This window comes from Trichechus manatus, unplaced genomic scaffold (assembly GCF_000243295.1).
Source record: "Trichechus manatus latirostris isolate Lorelei unplaced genomic scaffold, TriManLat1.0 scaffold00021, whole genome shotgun sequence".
Taxonomy (NCBI): Eukaryota; Metazoa; Chordata; class Mammalia; order Sirenia; family Trichechidae; genus Trichechus; species Trichechus manatus.
In genome coordinates this window covers 12,649,505-12,664,709 of record NW_004443957.1, presented here as the reverse complement: position 1 = coordinate 12,664,709, position 15,205 = coordinate 12,649,505, and the positions used below count along the sequence as shown (strand labels likewise).

The 15,205-nt window shown below is 37.0% G+C and overlaps 1 protein-coding gene across 7 annotated transcripts in view; it reads left to right on the top strand.

Moving 5' to 3' along the window:
- The window catches only part of COP1 (COP1 E3 ubiquitin ligase), a 235,295-nt gene that overhangs the window by 42,372 nt on the left and 177,718 nt on the right, over window positions 1-15,205 (top strand). For all 7 annotated transcript variants that reach the window (XM_004372845.2, XM_023728059.1, XM_023728060.1 and 4 more), the window contains one exon: window positions 5,169-5,237. In XM_004372845.2, coding sequence (XP_004372902.1) covers window positions 5,169-5,237 — 69 coding nt within the window. The remainder of the gene's footprint in view (window positions 1-5,168; window positions 5,238-15,205) is intronic.

Here is a 15,205-nt window from a genome sequence, read left to right as displayed (position 1 = left end):
TTTTCCATGAATTTGTCTGCCTTTTCTGTGAATTTGTCTATTTTTTCCTCATTTTTGTCTGCTTTTTGCTTCAACTCTTGGATAATTCTGAGTATTAGAGATTTGAATTCCCTATCAGGTAGTTCTAGTGCCTTTTCTTCTACTGGAAAGTCATCTGGTGTTTTATTTTGTTTGCCTACTGGAACCATTCTGTCCTGTTTTTGTAAATGTTTTGATATTGTCTGCTGTCTTTGGGGCATTCAGTAGTTATTTTTCTCGTTTATTGATTGTAGATTTATTGTTTCGTCCTTTTATTTTTTTTCAATTTGGGTATGTCTGAGCAGGCGGGCTGTGTGTTCTTTGTTGTTTGCTTGTCTGTGGGTACGATACTTTTCGCCTCCTTCTCCAACTGGCAGTGTCAGTCACTCAGATATGGGACAGCAGGGCAGGTCTAGCTGAAGAGGAGTTGTTGGATGGGTTGTTTGTGGTACTTACTACAGCTACCAGGGCGGGTTGGTAGTCAGTGCAGGGCAGGTTCCGGTAGGGCGTGCCTGTGCTGCTTGGTGGTGTGATGTTAAGCGCACGGTGCCGGTAGGCAGGATGGAGGGGGGAGATTGTGATGTGTGGAGCTAAGATGGGTATGGGAGAGAGGAGAGAGGAACAGGAGCCAAAAACGTACAAACAAACAAAAAAGAGTGCTAGGTGAGCTTGCCGTTGGAGTGGAGAGATGAGAGACTATGTAATGGAGAAAAAAAAGGGGAAGAAGAAGAGAAAAAACAGTGAACAAATAAAGTTTAAAAAGAAAAAAGAGCAGCAGAGCTCCCAGGGATCCCACCGGTGCGGCTACAAGATTTGGGGAAGTTGTTCCAAGGTGTTGAAGTACAGCCTGGCTAGGAGGTGTAGAGGTATTCAGCGCCAGGTATCCAGGGGACAGGAAGAGAAGGAAGGTATAGAGAGATGAGAAACTGACTAATGAAGAAAGACAAAAAGGGAAAAAGAGGGAAAAGAAAACAAAACAAATTAGGAAAAAAAAAAAAAAAAAACAGAACAAGAAAACCCCCCAAAAAACGGGGGGAAAAAAATCCACAAAAAAAGAAATGCCCTCAGGGATCCCTCTGTCCACGCTGAGGGAGTAGGTCGCAAGCTGCACAGCACCACCCAGTTCGAACGGGCTCCCAACTCGAGAAAAGAAAAAGAAAACAAACAAACAAAAGCCCCAGGATCCCACCAGCGTGGCAGCACGGACTGGGAAGCAGTTCCACACTCGAACGGAGCTCCACAGCCCCTCAGGAAGAAGCAAAGATGGCGCATGGAGCCAGGTATTTGAGCAAAAGGAGGGGGAGGTGGTGAGACGTTAGGAAGAAATCAAAAGAAGTGGAAAAAAGCAACACCAGCAGCCAGCAAATGGCAGTCAGGGAGTCGGCCAGCACGGGCAGGTGGAGTCCAAACAGCCGGTGCTTCCTGGCCAAGGGACTGTGGCCGCAGGAAGCAGAGGAGGCCGAGTTGGGGTGAAGAAGGTTGGGGGGTGGGAAAGCGTATATTATGGTTTACCTGTTGTTCTGTCTCCTGCTGGAAGCTCCGTGAAGCTGCTTTCTCGAACCCCCTATTTGCTGGTCAGTGATAGGAGTCTAAGATGGCAGATCTGTTATGCATTAGCTGATAGGGGACCTCTCCGTATATGTCTCCTTGCTCTCTGTTCGCTGTCAGTTTCTTATTCCATTTGGTGCTTGGCTGAATTCTTTATCTCTTCATTTTATGTTTAGGATTTCAGGATTCCTGTTTTCTCTGTTTGGCTTAGTTTTTCAGATCTTTGCTATGGAGTGACAGCATGGTGCTTCTGCCTAGAGCGCCATGGTGCCAGAAGTCTGATGCTGTGTTCTTATTTTTTGTTTTTCTCTTTCTGTGCATCAGTTTAAATTTATACTGAAATATCTTTGAGTTTATTATGCCTTCCCTCTGCTGTGTCCAGTCTGCTGTTAACTTGCTGAGAAACCACTGTAGAGTTCATTGTACTTGGAAAAACAAACTCAGGATAATTAAACTCACAAGGACCAAGTTATTCATTTATAATGAAATAGCTAAAGGTCATTTAGACTAGATACTTACATAGGCCTGACCGGTGCATTTTCTCTCAGTTGGAAAGCTATCTAGCATGCTAAATCATCAGAAGGATACTAAAGGGTGGAATTGGAATCATACGATTCACATGTTGAATTGTGTTAGTCTCTTATCAGGCAGTAAGTTGCTCCGTTCTCCATAATAGGGATAATTAATATCCTACTTTTAGGATAAAAAAAATTTATTGCAGAGAAGGATAGGAAAGTACAGAGAAACAGTGTTTTATAAAAATTTGAAGCATATTCCATTTCAGTTGGCAGTTGTAAGGTGCTGTTGAGTTGGTTCTGACTCATAGTGACCCTGTGTACAGCAGAATGAAATGCTGCCCGGTCCTACACCATGCCCACAGTCGTCGTTATGCTTTATCCCACTGTTGCAGCCACTGTGTTAGTCCGTCTCGTTGAGAGTCTTCCTCTTTTTTGCTGACCCTGTGCTTTAGCAAGCATGATGTCCCTCTCCAGGGACTGATCCATCCTGACAACATATCCAAAGTACGTAAGATCAAGTCTTGCCATCCTTGCTTCTAAGGAGTGTTCTGGTTGTACTTCTTCCAAGACAGATTTGTTTGTTTTTTTGGCAGTCCATGGTACACTCAGTGTTTTTCGCCAGCACCACAATTCAAAGGCGTCAGTTCTTTCAGTCTTCCTTATTCATTGTCTAGCTTTCGCATGCTTATGATGTGATTGAAAATACCATGGCTTGTGTTAGGCACACCTTAGTCTTCAAGGTGACATCTTTGCTTTTCAACACTTTAAAGAGGTCTTTTGCAGCAAATTTGCCCAATGCAATACATCTTTTGATTTCCTGACTGCTGCCTCCATGAGTGTTGATTGTGGATCCAAGTAAAATGAAATTCTTGACAGTTGGCAGACATGCTCTGAATTAGAGACAATTGACTGTGAACTAAATGGGACAAAAGTGACAGAAACTTGCTGTCTCAAGGAGCACTGTCTCTTTTTCACTCTGACTTTTTCTTAGCCCCAGTTTCCTCATCTGAAAATGAGAGAAGTAGGGTAAATGATCATTGTCATTTTGAAAATGTTGACAATTTTAGGAAGTGTTTAGAAAGTTAGCTTCTTGGGCTTCTATTTTTAGTAGTGCATTAAATGACTTGAGATTACTTTCATGTCTAAAATCTGAGATTGTTCTAAAAGATTATATGCTACACATTATTTTAATATAATTATACTCTTCCCATTTTTAAGCATTCTCTTTTTATTCACTATCTCTTTTATGTAATTTTCTTTTATATTTACATATAAAATTATGGTTTGCCATTTGTCTCCTTTCTTGAAGTCATTCCTTTACAGAAGCTTAAACTGCAGAAGAATGTGCCATAAGCTGAATTCCTAGTATACTTAGTTGTCCCAGTTTCCCTTTGACCTTGAGACTTTGGGTGACTTTTCCCCCCAACTTTGTTCAGATTGTTTGCATTCTTGACCTGTTTACATGCTCTAATTGATAGACTGAGATGAAGTATTCAAACTTTATATTTTGAAAATAGTATACTTCCTTTGCAAATTAACTGTTTTTTATTAGCATCCTTGGCAATATGTCCTTTTTTATATAAAGATGTGGTCTTTGCTCTTTAGCCAAATAATCAGTAGATAGATAATCAGTGAAAAGAAATCCCAAGGAGGATACAGATGATCTGGGATACTTTGTCATCACTATTGGGACACAGAGCTCTTATGATTTTGTTCTGCATGACAGTTTAATTTACTTCTCAAGAAAATGTCTAAGGTCCATAAATGCTGCTTTGTAATGCTAGAAAAAAAATTTCACGTTTTAAACTTCATGATACTGTAGTGTTTTATAAAGTCATTCAGATGTGAAACATTAATTCAGTTGTGTTTGTTAATTGGGATATTTTACTGTGATTTTAAGTTCTTGTCTTCACTTATTTGTACTTTTTTTGCCTGGATTTAAAAATTTTATTGATCTGTTATGCCTCTTATCCTTTAAAATGCAAAGATTCCCTCCCACCCCCTAGGGGTTGGACTCTGAGTGGGATGTTGGGTGGCCATGCTTTTTTGTAGTGATTTTTTTTTTTTTCAGTTTTTAACTGCCTTATCCATATCATATGGAGCACTTGCTACACATAGATTAGAACCTTTCCTAAACCAATAGAATCAGAATTTGTCAAATTTGGACCCTGTGTTTTTTTTTAACAATTGCCCCAGATAATTTCATTGCATAGACAGATAAAAAGTTTTATTAATCTCCCTTACTTGTTTGCTTGTTTGATTTAGTATTGTTACACTGGCCATTTTTTATTTTCCCTTTGTATATATATGTTCATAAAGATCTCCTTTTTAGCTTTTAATATCCTTTTTACGTGTATTTATCAGATTCACTTGGAAACCTTTGCCTTCTTATGTGAATTTTAACAGTAAAACATAATATACTTGTATTTTTATGTCTTGATATGCAGAAAATGCCAAAGCTGATAATTATCATTTATCTGTTTTGTTTCAGTTATCAGTTTGGGTTACTTGTTCTTTTTTCTCCCTTCAACTGGATTATATTATTACTTTTTTGTTTTTAAATGTTTGATTTTGACTGAAGTCTTCTACTAGAATAAATTCTCACATCTGTATGAGTAGGTAATAGCCAGGAATAGTAAATCTGACTGTTGGAAACTATGGATTTCTCCCTGTTTATTATGCCTACCCCTGCAAATGAAGTTCTTACCGGGAAAGCGATTTTAGTGTCTAGGAACTCCGTTGGTTCCACTGTGATTTTTGCCTTTATATTTTATTAGTTTGAGTGGGGAAGAGAAGTTGGGAGTCATAACAGACTTGCCACTTCCCATAAATTGATTTTTCAGCATGGTGGACGAGTTACGCAGTTGAGAACACCTGTTTTTAAAAATTAGTATGTTAGTTTTGGGGAAAATGACTTTCTTTTAAAACTGCCAGTTGGCAAGTGGTAAAACTGACTAGATAGAAGTAGTAGATTAAAGTTAAATGGATGCATGAAGTTGCTTTATACTCGTTATACTAGGATTTTAAAGCAAACTTTGAAATCAGTTATATTTTTAAAAGAACAATTATAATTTTCTATTGTAGGAATCACATGCAGCCCAACTACAGATCCTTATGGAATTCCTCAAGGTTGCAAGAAGAAATAAGAGAGAGGTATATTATTTTGTGTGTTTCACATAATGTATCATTTATCATTATTGACTATTTCCATTTTGGAGCCCTGGTGGTACAGTGGTTAAGAACTCGGCTGCTAACCAAAAGGTGGGCAGTTTGAATCCACCAGCCACTCCTTGAAAACCCTATGGGGTGGTTCTACTCTGTCCTACAGGGTCACCATGAGTTGGATTTGACTCGACGGCAGCGGGTTATTTCCATTTTGTGAAATCATTTCAGGCTTAAAAAAACATTTAAACATTTAAAAAACATTTGAATTTGCAGAATTTTAAAGCTTTAATTTCTCTTACCTTTACAATTGATAACTTAAAAATGTTTTTTTGGCAGATGTTCTGAATAGTTTTTAGTAAGATTGAATATGATGACATCTCTGAGCTATAGAAAATAGAAAATAGAATTATAAGATGACAGACAACCCACTCTTCACCATGAAAAGAGAATTTTGGAAAGTTTAGATAATAAAGCCTTAAGTAGAGCAGGTTACATTTTTTTCTTATGAAAAAATTCATGTGGGTAAAAACCAAGTAAAAATGTAGCTACCCCTTTAGAACTTGGACAGTCTGAAGTTATGCAGGATAGCTGAAAGACAATATATTTTAACATTTTTATAGCTAGAAAGTTCCTATTCACGGTTTATAAAATTTGTCAGTCATTTCACAATTGTACAAAATATGGAAGAATCAAATAGGCAAATCCTGTGCTCTGTATAACATGCTAAAATAATTAACTTTGAAAGCTTTTTTATCTTTAAATTCCTAACTGTCTAAAATCTCTGATATTTGTATTTCATGAGTTTTCTAATTAGGGTACTTTTTACTCTTTAAAAAGAAAAAAATACAACCATAAAACAGAATATGTAATTATGTTCTGGGTTCTCGGCTATCTTCAATCTGTTTAAAAATAAAATGTTGTGATGTTTTTATTTTGATATAGTACCAGAACTTTACATTATCTTAATATGATATTTCCCCTTCTTTTGATTATTATGTCTTATTTTTTGTTTTTTTCCTGACTTTATTTAGATATTCCTGGATTATGCTACTGTCTATGGCTAAATAGTCATTCTGTGATTTTTGAGTAAATTTTTTTCTTAACTTTTACTGAGGTAACAGTTGTGATTTTAATACTCTTTATCAATAAAAGCATTATTTTCATTATAAGTTTAAGACTTACCTGTGTCTTTTCTTTCTTTTTTTTTGGCTGTGAGAGGAGGTAGTGTCCAGTCATTTATTTGTCTGAATGCCCCATCACACAGTACTTCTTAGACTTCTATAAGCAAGAGAATCACCTGATAGTCTTGTGAAAATGCAAGTTCTGATTAAGTGCCCCTGTGCTGGAGCCTGATATTTTGGATTTCTAACAAGCCTCAGGTGATGTTAATGCTCTTCGTCCTCAGACCACACTTGGAGTAGCAAGATGAAGATTTTATAGTATTTGGAAATAAAATTATTAATGTTACACATTCACTGTCACCGTTTTTTGCTCTGGAAAACTCTGTAGAAAGTGATAGCTTTTCATATTCTTTACATGCCCTTTTTTGTTTTAAATACAGTGTGTGAAATTGTGTTGCAGTGGTTTTTACATGTTTTCTTTTTGTCTTAGACTTGGGCTTACTGAGAGTGAAAGTGAGACTCAGTCCATAGGAAAATACCTAATAATGAATGATTAAATGAGTCAGTTAAGTGGGCATTCCAACCATGAGGCTACCTGGGGATTAAATGAAATGTCTTGGTCTTTATCTGTGTACTGAAATATTTAAGGTTTTCATTAGCCACTGAAGTTTTTTGAGTATTAATTACTGCTTCCCTAGGGGTCCACTGATGCCTGCAACAGATTGTTAGATTTGAAATTGTCTCAGGTCATAAGGATACAGCATATAACTATAAAAAACTGTGAGGGGTCTCAGATTTTTACCCTTTTAGCAAGTTAACCTTTCAGGAGGTAGCCTATGATCAAAGACCTGTGGTACTGAAGGAAGACGTTCAACCTGCACTGAAGGCATTGGTGAAAAACAAGGCTCCAGGAATTGACAGAATACCAACTGAGCTGTTTCAGCAAACAGATGCAGTGCTGAAAGCATTCACTCATCTATGCCAAGACATTTGGAAGACAGATACCTGGCCGACTGACTGGAAGAGATCCATATTAGTGCTCGTTCCAAAGAAAGGTGATCCAATAGAATGCAGAAATTATTGAGCAATATCATTAATATCACACACAAGTAAAATTTTAGTGAAGATCATTCAAAAGCACTTGTAGCAGTACACCGACAGGAAACTGCCAGAGATTCATGCCAGATTCAGAAGAGGACATGGAACCAAAGATATCATTGCTGATGTCAAATGGATCTTGGCTGAAAGCAGAGAATACCAGAAAGATATTTATTTACCTATGTTTTATTGACAGTGCAAAAGCATTCGACTGTGTGGATCATAACAAATTATGGATAACATTTTGAAGAATGAGAATTCCAGAACACTTAATTATGCTCACACAGAACCTGTACATAGACCAAGAGGCAGTCCTTCCAACAGAAGAAGGGGATACTGTGTGGTTTAAAATCAGGAAAGCTGTGCATCAGGGTTGTATCCTTTTACCATACTTATTCAATCTGTATGCTGAGCAAATAATCCAAGAAGCTGGACTGTATGAGGAAGAACAGGACATCAGGATTGAAGAAAGACTCATTAACAACCTGCACTATGCAGATGACACAACCTTGCTTGTTGAAGGTGAAGAGGACTTGAAGCACTTATTGATGAAGATGAAAGACCACAGCCTTCAGTATGGATTACACCTCAACATAAAGAAAACAAAAATCCTCACAACTGTACCAATAAGCAACATCATGATAGACGGAGAAAAGATTGATGTTGTCAAGGATTTCATTTTACTTGGATCCACAATCAACACCCATGGAAGCAGCAGTCAAGAAATCAAATGAAGCATTGTATTGGGTAAATCTGCTGCAAAAGACATCTTTAAAGTGTTAAAAAATAAAGATGTCACTTTAAGGATTAAGTTTTGCCTGACCCAAGCCATGGTGTTTTCAATTGCTTCATGCATGTGAAAGCTAGACAATTAATAAGGAAGACCAAAGAAGAATTGTTGCCTTTGAATTATGGTGTTGGCAAAGAATATTGAATAGACCATGGACTGCCCAGAGGAACGAACAAGTCTACCTTGAAAGAAGTACAGCCAGAATGCTCCTTAGAAGCAAGGATGGCAAGACTTGGTCTCACATACTTTGGACATGTTATCAGGAGAGACCAGTCCCTGGAGAAGGACATCATGCTTGGTAAAGTAGAAGGTCAGCCAAACAGAGGAAAACCTTCAACGAGATAGATTGACACAGTGGCTGCAACAATGGGCTCAAGCATAACAACAGTTGTGAGGATAGCACAGGGCCAGGCAGTGTTTTGTTTTGTTGTACATAGGGTCGGTATGAGTCGGAACTGACTCAACGGCACCTAAGAACAACAGCAGCAAGTTAACAAGTTACCCTGCCACAGTTTCATAGTTGCTGGCAGAAGACATGAGACTCCCATGTCAGAGATGAAGCGTGTTGTTGTTATGGCGCAGCTGACAGCATCGATTCAGCTGACATTTACATCAGTTCCCCATGTCAGTCAAATCCCAAGAAGGTGATAGGGACTTGGGTAGATGCTGTATACACAATGGATTTGTGACACAGCTGAGAAATCCTGATATTAGGAAACCCTGATCTTTTAAAGGAGGCTGCTAGCAAAACTGTCCAAAATAATGCCTATTTTTATTATACTGGTCAGAAAACAATTCTTTCCTCTGTCTTGCCAGGCTGTTCACTATACAGACATCCTTCAGAAAGTAATCCAAAACAAAATCTATCACAAGATGTTCAGAAACATGAGCGATACAGTGGAGAATTGTTTCCCAGCAGTAACTCTTCCTTTTCATCCTAATTTGTCGCCTCTCTGATATAGCGACTGGTGCCCTCCAGGCACACCTTCTTCTAGGGTACTGCCATTTATCACAGAGTATCAGCATTTCTATATTTTTGTTATTAAACTCCTGAGTGAATTAATTATGCTGTATTATTTTCAGCTTGACTTGCTTGAATCTAGTATAAGCCTTTTGATTTTGCTCCTTGGATCATATTTTCTTCTAGTACACAATTTAACCACGAAACGTACTAGCTCCAGATACTTCTGGATGTTGGTGCCTCTTGCAGGTATTATATACACTGTCATTAATATGTTTTGGGTTTCCTGTTTTTAATGTACCCATGATTGAGTGACGTTATTTGAGTATTTCAGTTTTAATTACACAAGGAACTTTATGTAGCTAGGTGAACAGACTTTTAACAGACATAAACATTTGAAGCATTTATCCATTACTCTGTCCTGTAGGGTTGTTATGGGAGCCCTGTTGGCACAGTGGTTAACTTGGCTGCTAACCAAAAGGTCAGCAGTTTGAATCCACCAGCTGCTCCTTGGAAACCCTGTGGGGCAGTTCTACTCTGTCGCATAGGGTTGCTGTGAGTCGGAATTGGCTTGACGGTAATGGGTTTGGTTTGGTTTTAGGTTGATTAAGTTTCATAAATTTCTCTGTGATTGGAATTGGGTACAGTAGTGATTTGTAATCTATAATAGACTTTAGAAAATGTAATTGATTAATACTTCATACTTTACTGCAGACAGTGGTTATATCTTCTTGTGTATATTATAAAGTATGTTTGCATGTTTAATGCTAAAAATGAATATACTTGCAAAGATCTTACCTACTGTCGAATAGTTTATGCTTGAACTCATTTAAGTAAAATACAGAATGCCCAGGAGGCAGAGTGCTACTTTTTAATTTGTTTACCTAAGAGTAACGTTCAGACTTTGAAAATTAACTTTGTGAATTCATAATTAACTCTTAATTGAGATTATGATGAGTGTTGGTTTAGTCACTGATATACCAGTTAAAAAAGTTAAATCTGCTTTTCAGATTTAATGTACGTATTACTCCAGTGTCATATCTGGGTAGTACTTTAGGGTTATTAGAATTCTACAATTATTTTTCATTTTTGATTTTTTTTCCCTAATGACTCTTTAATGAAATGTATATGCCTGGAAAATATAGGCATTTTCATTAGTAATCTATTGTTGTGAAATAAATAATTCTGAGACTTAAAAACACCAAACATTTGATATCTCAGTTTCTGTGGGTCAGGAATCTTGTAACAGTGCATATAGCTGGGTGCCTACTCGGGGTTTCTACAATAGAGGAGTTGGCCTGAGTCACAGTCATCTCAAGATTTGACTTGGGTAGGAACCCTTCCAGGCTCACACATTGGGTGCTGGATGGAATTACCAGTTTCTTGCCACATGGACCTCTCCGTAGGATAGGTCACAACATGGCAGCTGGCTTCCCTCGGAGTGAGTGAGTGAGAAAGCAGAAGAGGGTGTTGAAGACAAAAGTCACAGACTTTCTAATTTAACTTTAAAAGTGACATTTCAGCACTTTTTCTGTTTGTTGGAAGCAAATCATTAGGCCTAGGCCACATGCAAGAAAAGAAATTACACAAGAGAGTGAGTACTAGAAGGTGAGGATCATGGGAGGCCATCTTAGAGGCTGCCTACCATACCATTTAGCAGCCCTGGTGGTGCAGTGGTTAAGTGCTCAACTCCTAACCAAAAGATTGGTAGTTTGAACCCACCGGCTGCTCCACAGGAGAAAGATGTGGCAGTCTGCCTCCGTGAAGATTACAGCCTTGGAAACCATTTGAGGAAATTCTACCGTCTTATACGGACTCTATAAATCGGAATTGACTGCATGGCACTGGGTTACTACACCATTTAATAAATAACAGTATTGAACATGTTAGTCTTCTGTCATGGTTAGATTGAACAAAAGGGCTTTGGGTTCCATGTAAAAGCCAATATTTTCTTATACTATGTTTGATTAAATTTTAAAATATGCTCCTGGATATTTTTGGTTCCTGTTTTATTTACTGTAATAGGACAGTTATGATGAGTCTTGGTTTTCTTTCAGTTTTATTTGGAATTTTAATAAATGGAATTTTAAAGTATTTTTTAATATGAAATGAAAAGCATAAAAAAGCACATAAAACAAACCATTTAAGGAACTGCAGTAGAGTGACCACCCACGTAACCACCATCCTGATTGCTAGGACTCCCAAAGTTCCCTGCTTACCCCTTCCAGATAACACCCTCCCCTCTTTGCCCATTAGGTAATCACTATCCTAATAGTTGTCATAATCATTTCTTTGCTTTCCCTTATTGTTTTGCTACCTAAGTATTTTTTTTTTTTTTTGAGCTTTATATAAATGTACTTGTGTCATGTGCTTTTATTCCTGTCTTTTTTTGGGTCAACGTTAAGATTCACCCACATTGTTTGTGTGGCTGTAGTTTATTAATTTTTGTTGCTGTATAGTATTCCATTATGTGAATATACCCCTTATAAAAAAAATCTTTTTTTATTGTACTTTAGGTGAAGGTTTATAGAACAAATACTTTCTCATTAAACAGTCATTACACATATTGTTTTATGACATTGGTTAACAACCCCATGACATGTCAACACGCTCCCTTCTCGGCCTTGGAGGACCTTTTTTTTTTTTTCTGGTGAAAATATACATAGCCAAAGATAAACCATTTCAAAAATTTCTACATGTGCAATTCAGTGACGTCAGTTACATTCTTCCAGTTGTGCTGCTATTCTCACTTTAGATGAAGGTTTACAGAACAAATAGTTTCTCATTAAACAGTTAGTACACATATTGCCCTATGACAATGGTTAAGAACCCCACTACATGTCAGCACTGTCCTTACTCAACCTTGGGTCCCTATCACCAGCTTTCCTGTCCTCTTCTGCCTTCTAGTCCTTGTCCCTGGACTGCTGTGCCTCATTAGTCCCGTTTTGTTTTATGGGGCTGTCCAATCCCTAGCTGTACGGTGAACCTCGGGAGTGACTTCACCACTGAGCTGAAAGGGTGTCCGGGGGCCATACTCTCGGGGTTTTTCCAGTCTTTGTCAGGCAGTAAATCTGGTCTTTTTTTTTTATGTTAGAATTCTGTTCTACATCCTTCTCCAGCTCTGTCCAGAACCCTCTGTTGTGATCCCAGTCAGAGCAGTCAGTGGTGGTAGCCGGGTACCATCTAGCTATACTGGATGCAGTCTGGTGGAGGCCTTGGTGAATATATCCCATTTTTGTTGTTGATGGACATTGGATTGTTTTTAGTTTTAGATTATTTACAAACAATGCAACTGTTCTTATGGAGCCTTGGTGGAACAGTGTGTATTAGCATGAATATCAGATATGTGTCTAGAATTAGAATTGATGAGTCCCAGGGACCCAGGATATGTATATTGTCAAATTTTATAATTTCAAACTTTTCCTAAGCGATTATATTATTTACCCCTACTGGCAGTATGAGTGTTCCTGTTGCACTCCCAATATACCCTATGAATATACTGTTTTTCCAGGTTAGCCAACCTTGGGGTATGTATCGCTATCTCATTGTGGTTTTAATTTGCATTTCTCTGATGACTAATGAGGTTGAGCACTTGGTACTGTTTCTTGGCCATTTGCGTATTCTTTTTTGTGCAGTACCTGTTTCAGGCTTTTGTGCATTTTTCTATTTGGTTGATTTTGTTAATGATTTGTTGTTCAGATTCTAGATGTAAATCCTGCAAGTATTTTCCCTGTTATAATTAGTGTCTTTTGGGTCAGGTTAAGAGATTGTCTTCATCTGAGATCATGAAGACATTTTCCTATGCTATCTACTAGAAGCATTATTCTTTTATCTTTCACATTTAGGTCTATAATCTACTTGGGAGTTTTTTTTTGTATATAAGGTACAGGGATCTTTTCATATGGATACTCAGTTTTCCAAGCATCCCTTATTAAAAAAATCCATCTTTTTGTCATTGCTCTTAAGTGCCACCTTTGTCATGCATCAATTTTCAGTATACATGTGGGTCTATTTCTAGGCTCTCTCTCAGCTCTACTGGTCTGTTTTGTCTATCCTTGTAGCAGTACAACATTGTATTAAATACTAAAGCTTTAAAGTAAGTTACTGTTCTTCAGGAAAGTCTCAGCTATTCATGGCTCTTTGTATTTTTATATAAATTTTAGAATCAGCTGCTACATTTCCACAGTAAATCTGCTGTGATTTTTACTAAGATTGCTTTGACTCTACAGAACAATTTAGGAGAATACATCTTACAATATTGATTCTTCTAATCCATGATCATGGTATTTCTCTCTATATATTTAGGTTTTAAAAAATATTCCTTCCACAATTTTTTATAATATTTTTCTGTGTATGATTCTTACACATCTTAATTTTAGGTTTATTCTTACCTCTTCAGTAATTTTTCACGCTGTTATAAATGATGTCTCTGTCTTTAAATTTAGTTTCTTACTGTTGCTGGTATAGAAAATACAGTTGTGTTTTTATATAAAGTTTTTTTTTTTTTTTGTATCCAGCAACCTTGTTAAATTCTCATTAATTCTAATAATTTATTTGTAGACTCACTTATGTTTTCTGTGTATGCATCACCATCTGCAAATAATAACAGTTTAGTTTCTTAAACCTTTATGATCCTTAGATCTTTTTTTTTTTTCCTTGTCTTACTCTGCTGGCTAGGATTTCCGGTACAATGATGAATAGAAGTGGTGATAGCTGGGCATCCTAGTCTTGATGCTGATCTCAAAGGGAAAGCTTTCGACATGTCACCATTAGGTATGATGTTTTCTGTAGGTACTTTTTATTGTTCACAGAAGTATATTTTTTCTCCCGATACCCTAAGAAGATTTTTTTTCTTTAATCATGAATGAAGATTGAGCATTCTCCAAAATTTTTGTGCATATGAAATGATAAGATTTTTCATTTTCATTCAGTTAACATGAATAATTACATTGGTTTAACATTAGAAAGTCAATCAGCTTTGTACCTAGGGTGACCAACCATCCTGATTTGCCTAGCACTACCCTAATGTTAGCACTGGAAGTCCTCTCTCCCAGGAAACTCCACCGAGATGGTTGGTCACCATGCTTGCATCCCTTGTATAAACCAAACTTAATTATGATATAGTATTCTCTTTTATATTGCTAGGTTTGGTTTGCTAATGTTTTGTTAAGGATTTTTACGCCTGTGTTTGTGAGATTGTCCTATAACTTTTTTCTTACACTGATCTTGTCCTGCTTTGCTATGAAAAGACTATGTTATGTTAGCTTTTTCAAATGAGCTGGTGAATATACCATCTTTTTCTGTTCTCGGAAGAGTTTGTGTAGTCATTTTGGGTAGATGTTTAAAGATCATTCTAGAGAAGCTGTCTGGACCTGTGGTTTGTTTGCAGAAAGTTTTAACTAATTGATTCAGTTACTCAAACAGTTATAAGCATATTCAGGTTTTTGTTTTTAATATTTCTTTTGTTACGTACTTCTTCTATGAGTTGTCTTTTTCAGCTAGCCCCTTCAATTTTTAATGCCCCTGGGGTTTTTATAGCGGTGGCTTGTCTTTCATTCTTGATACTGCTTATTGTTGTGTGACTTCTTTCTTTCGTTTTTTTTTTTTCTTGATCAATTCTTGCTAGGGATGTATCAATTTTATGAGTCCTGTCTAGCAGCTGACTTTTGGCTTTGTTGATCCTCTCTATTGTATATTTGCTTTCCATTTTATTAATGTATGCTCTCTATTGTTTCCACTCTTCTGCTTTTTTTTGGTTTTATTTTGTTTGTTTTCTAATTTGTGAATCTTGATGTATATATTATAATTCAGACTATTTTTTTCAAATGCTGTTCTGCCCAGTATTTAGAAAAGTTCCTAGGCTTGGTAAAGATTTGAATGAATCAATTGTCAGTTAGATTATCAATTATACATATACTGCCACAGAAAAGAAGGTGCTAATGCTAATAAACCTAAGAAAAACTGTTCACCCTTACCAGTCATTAAA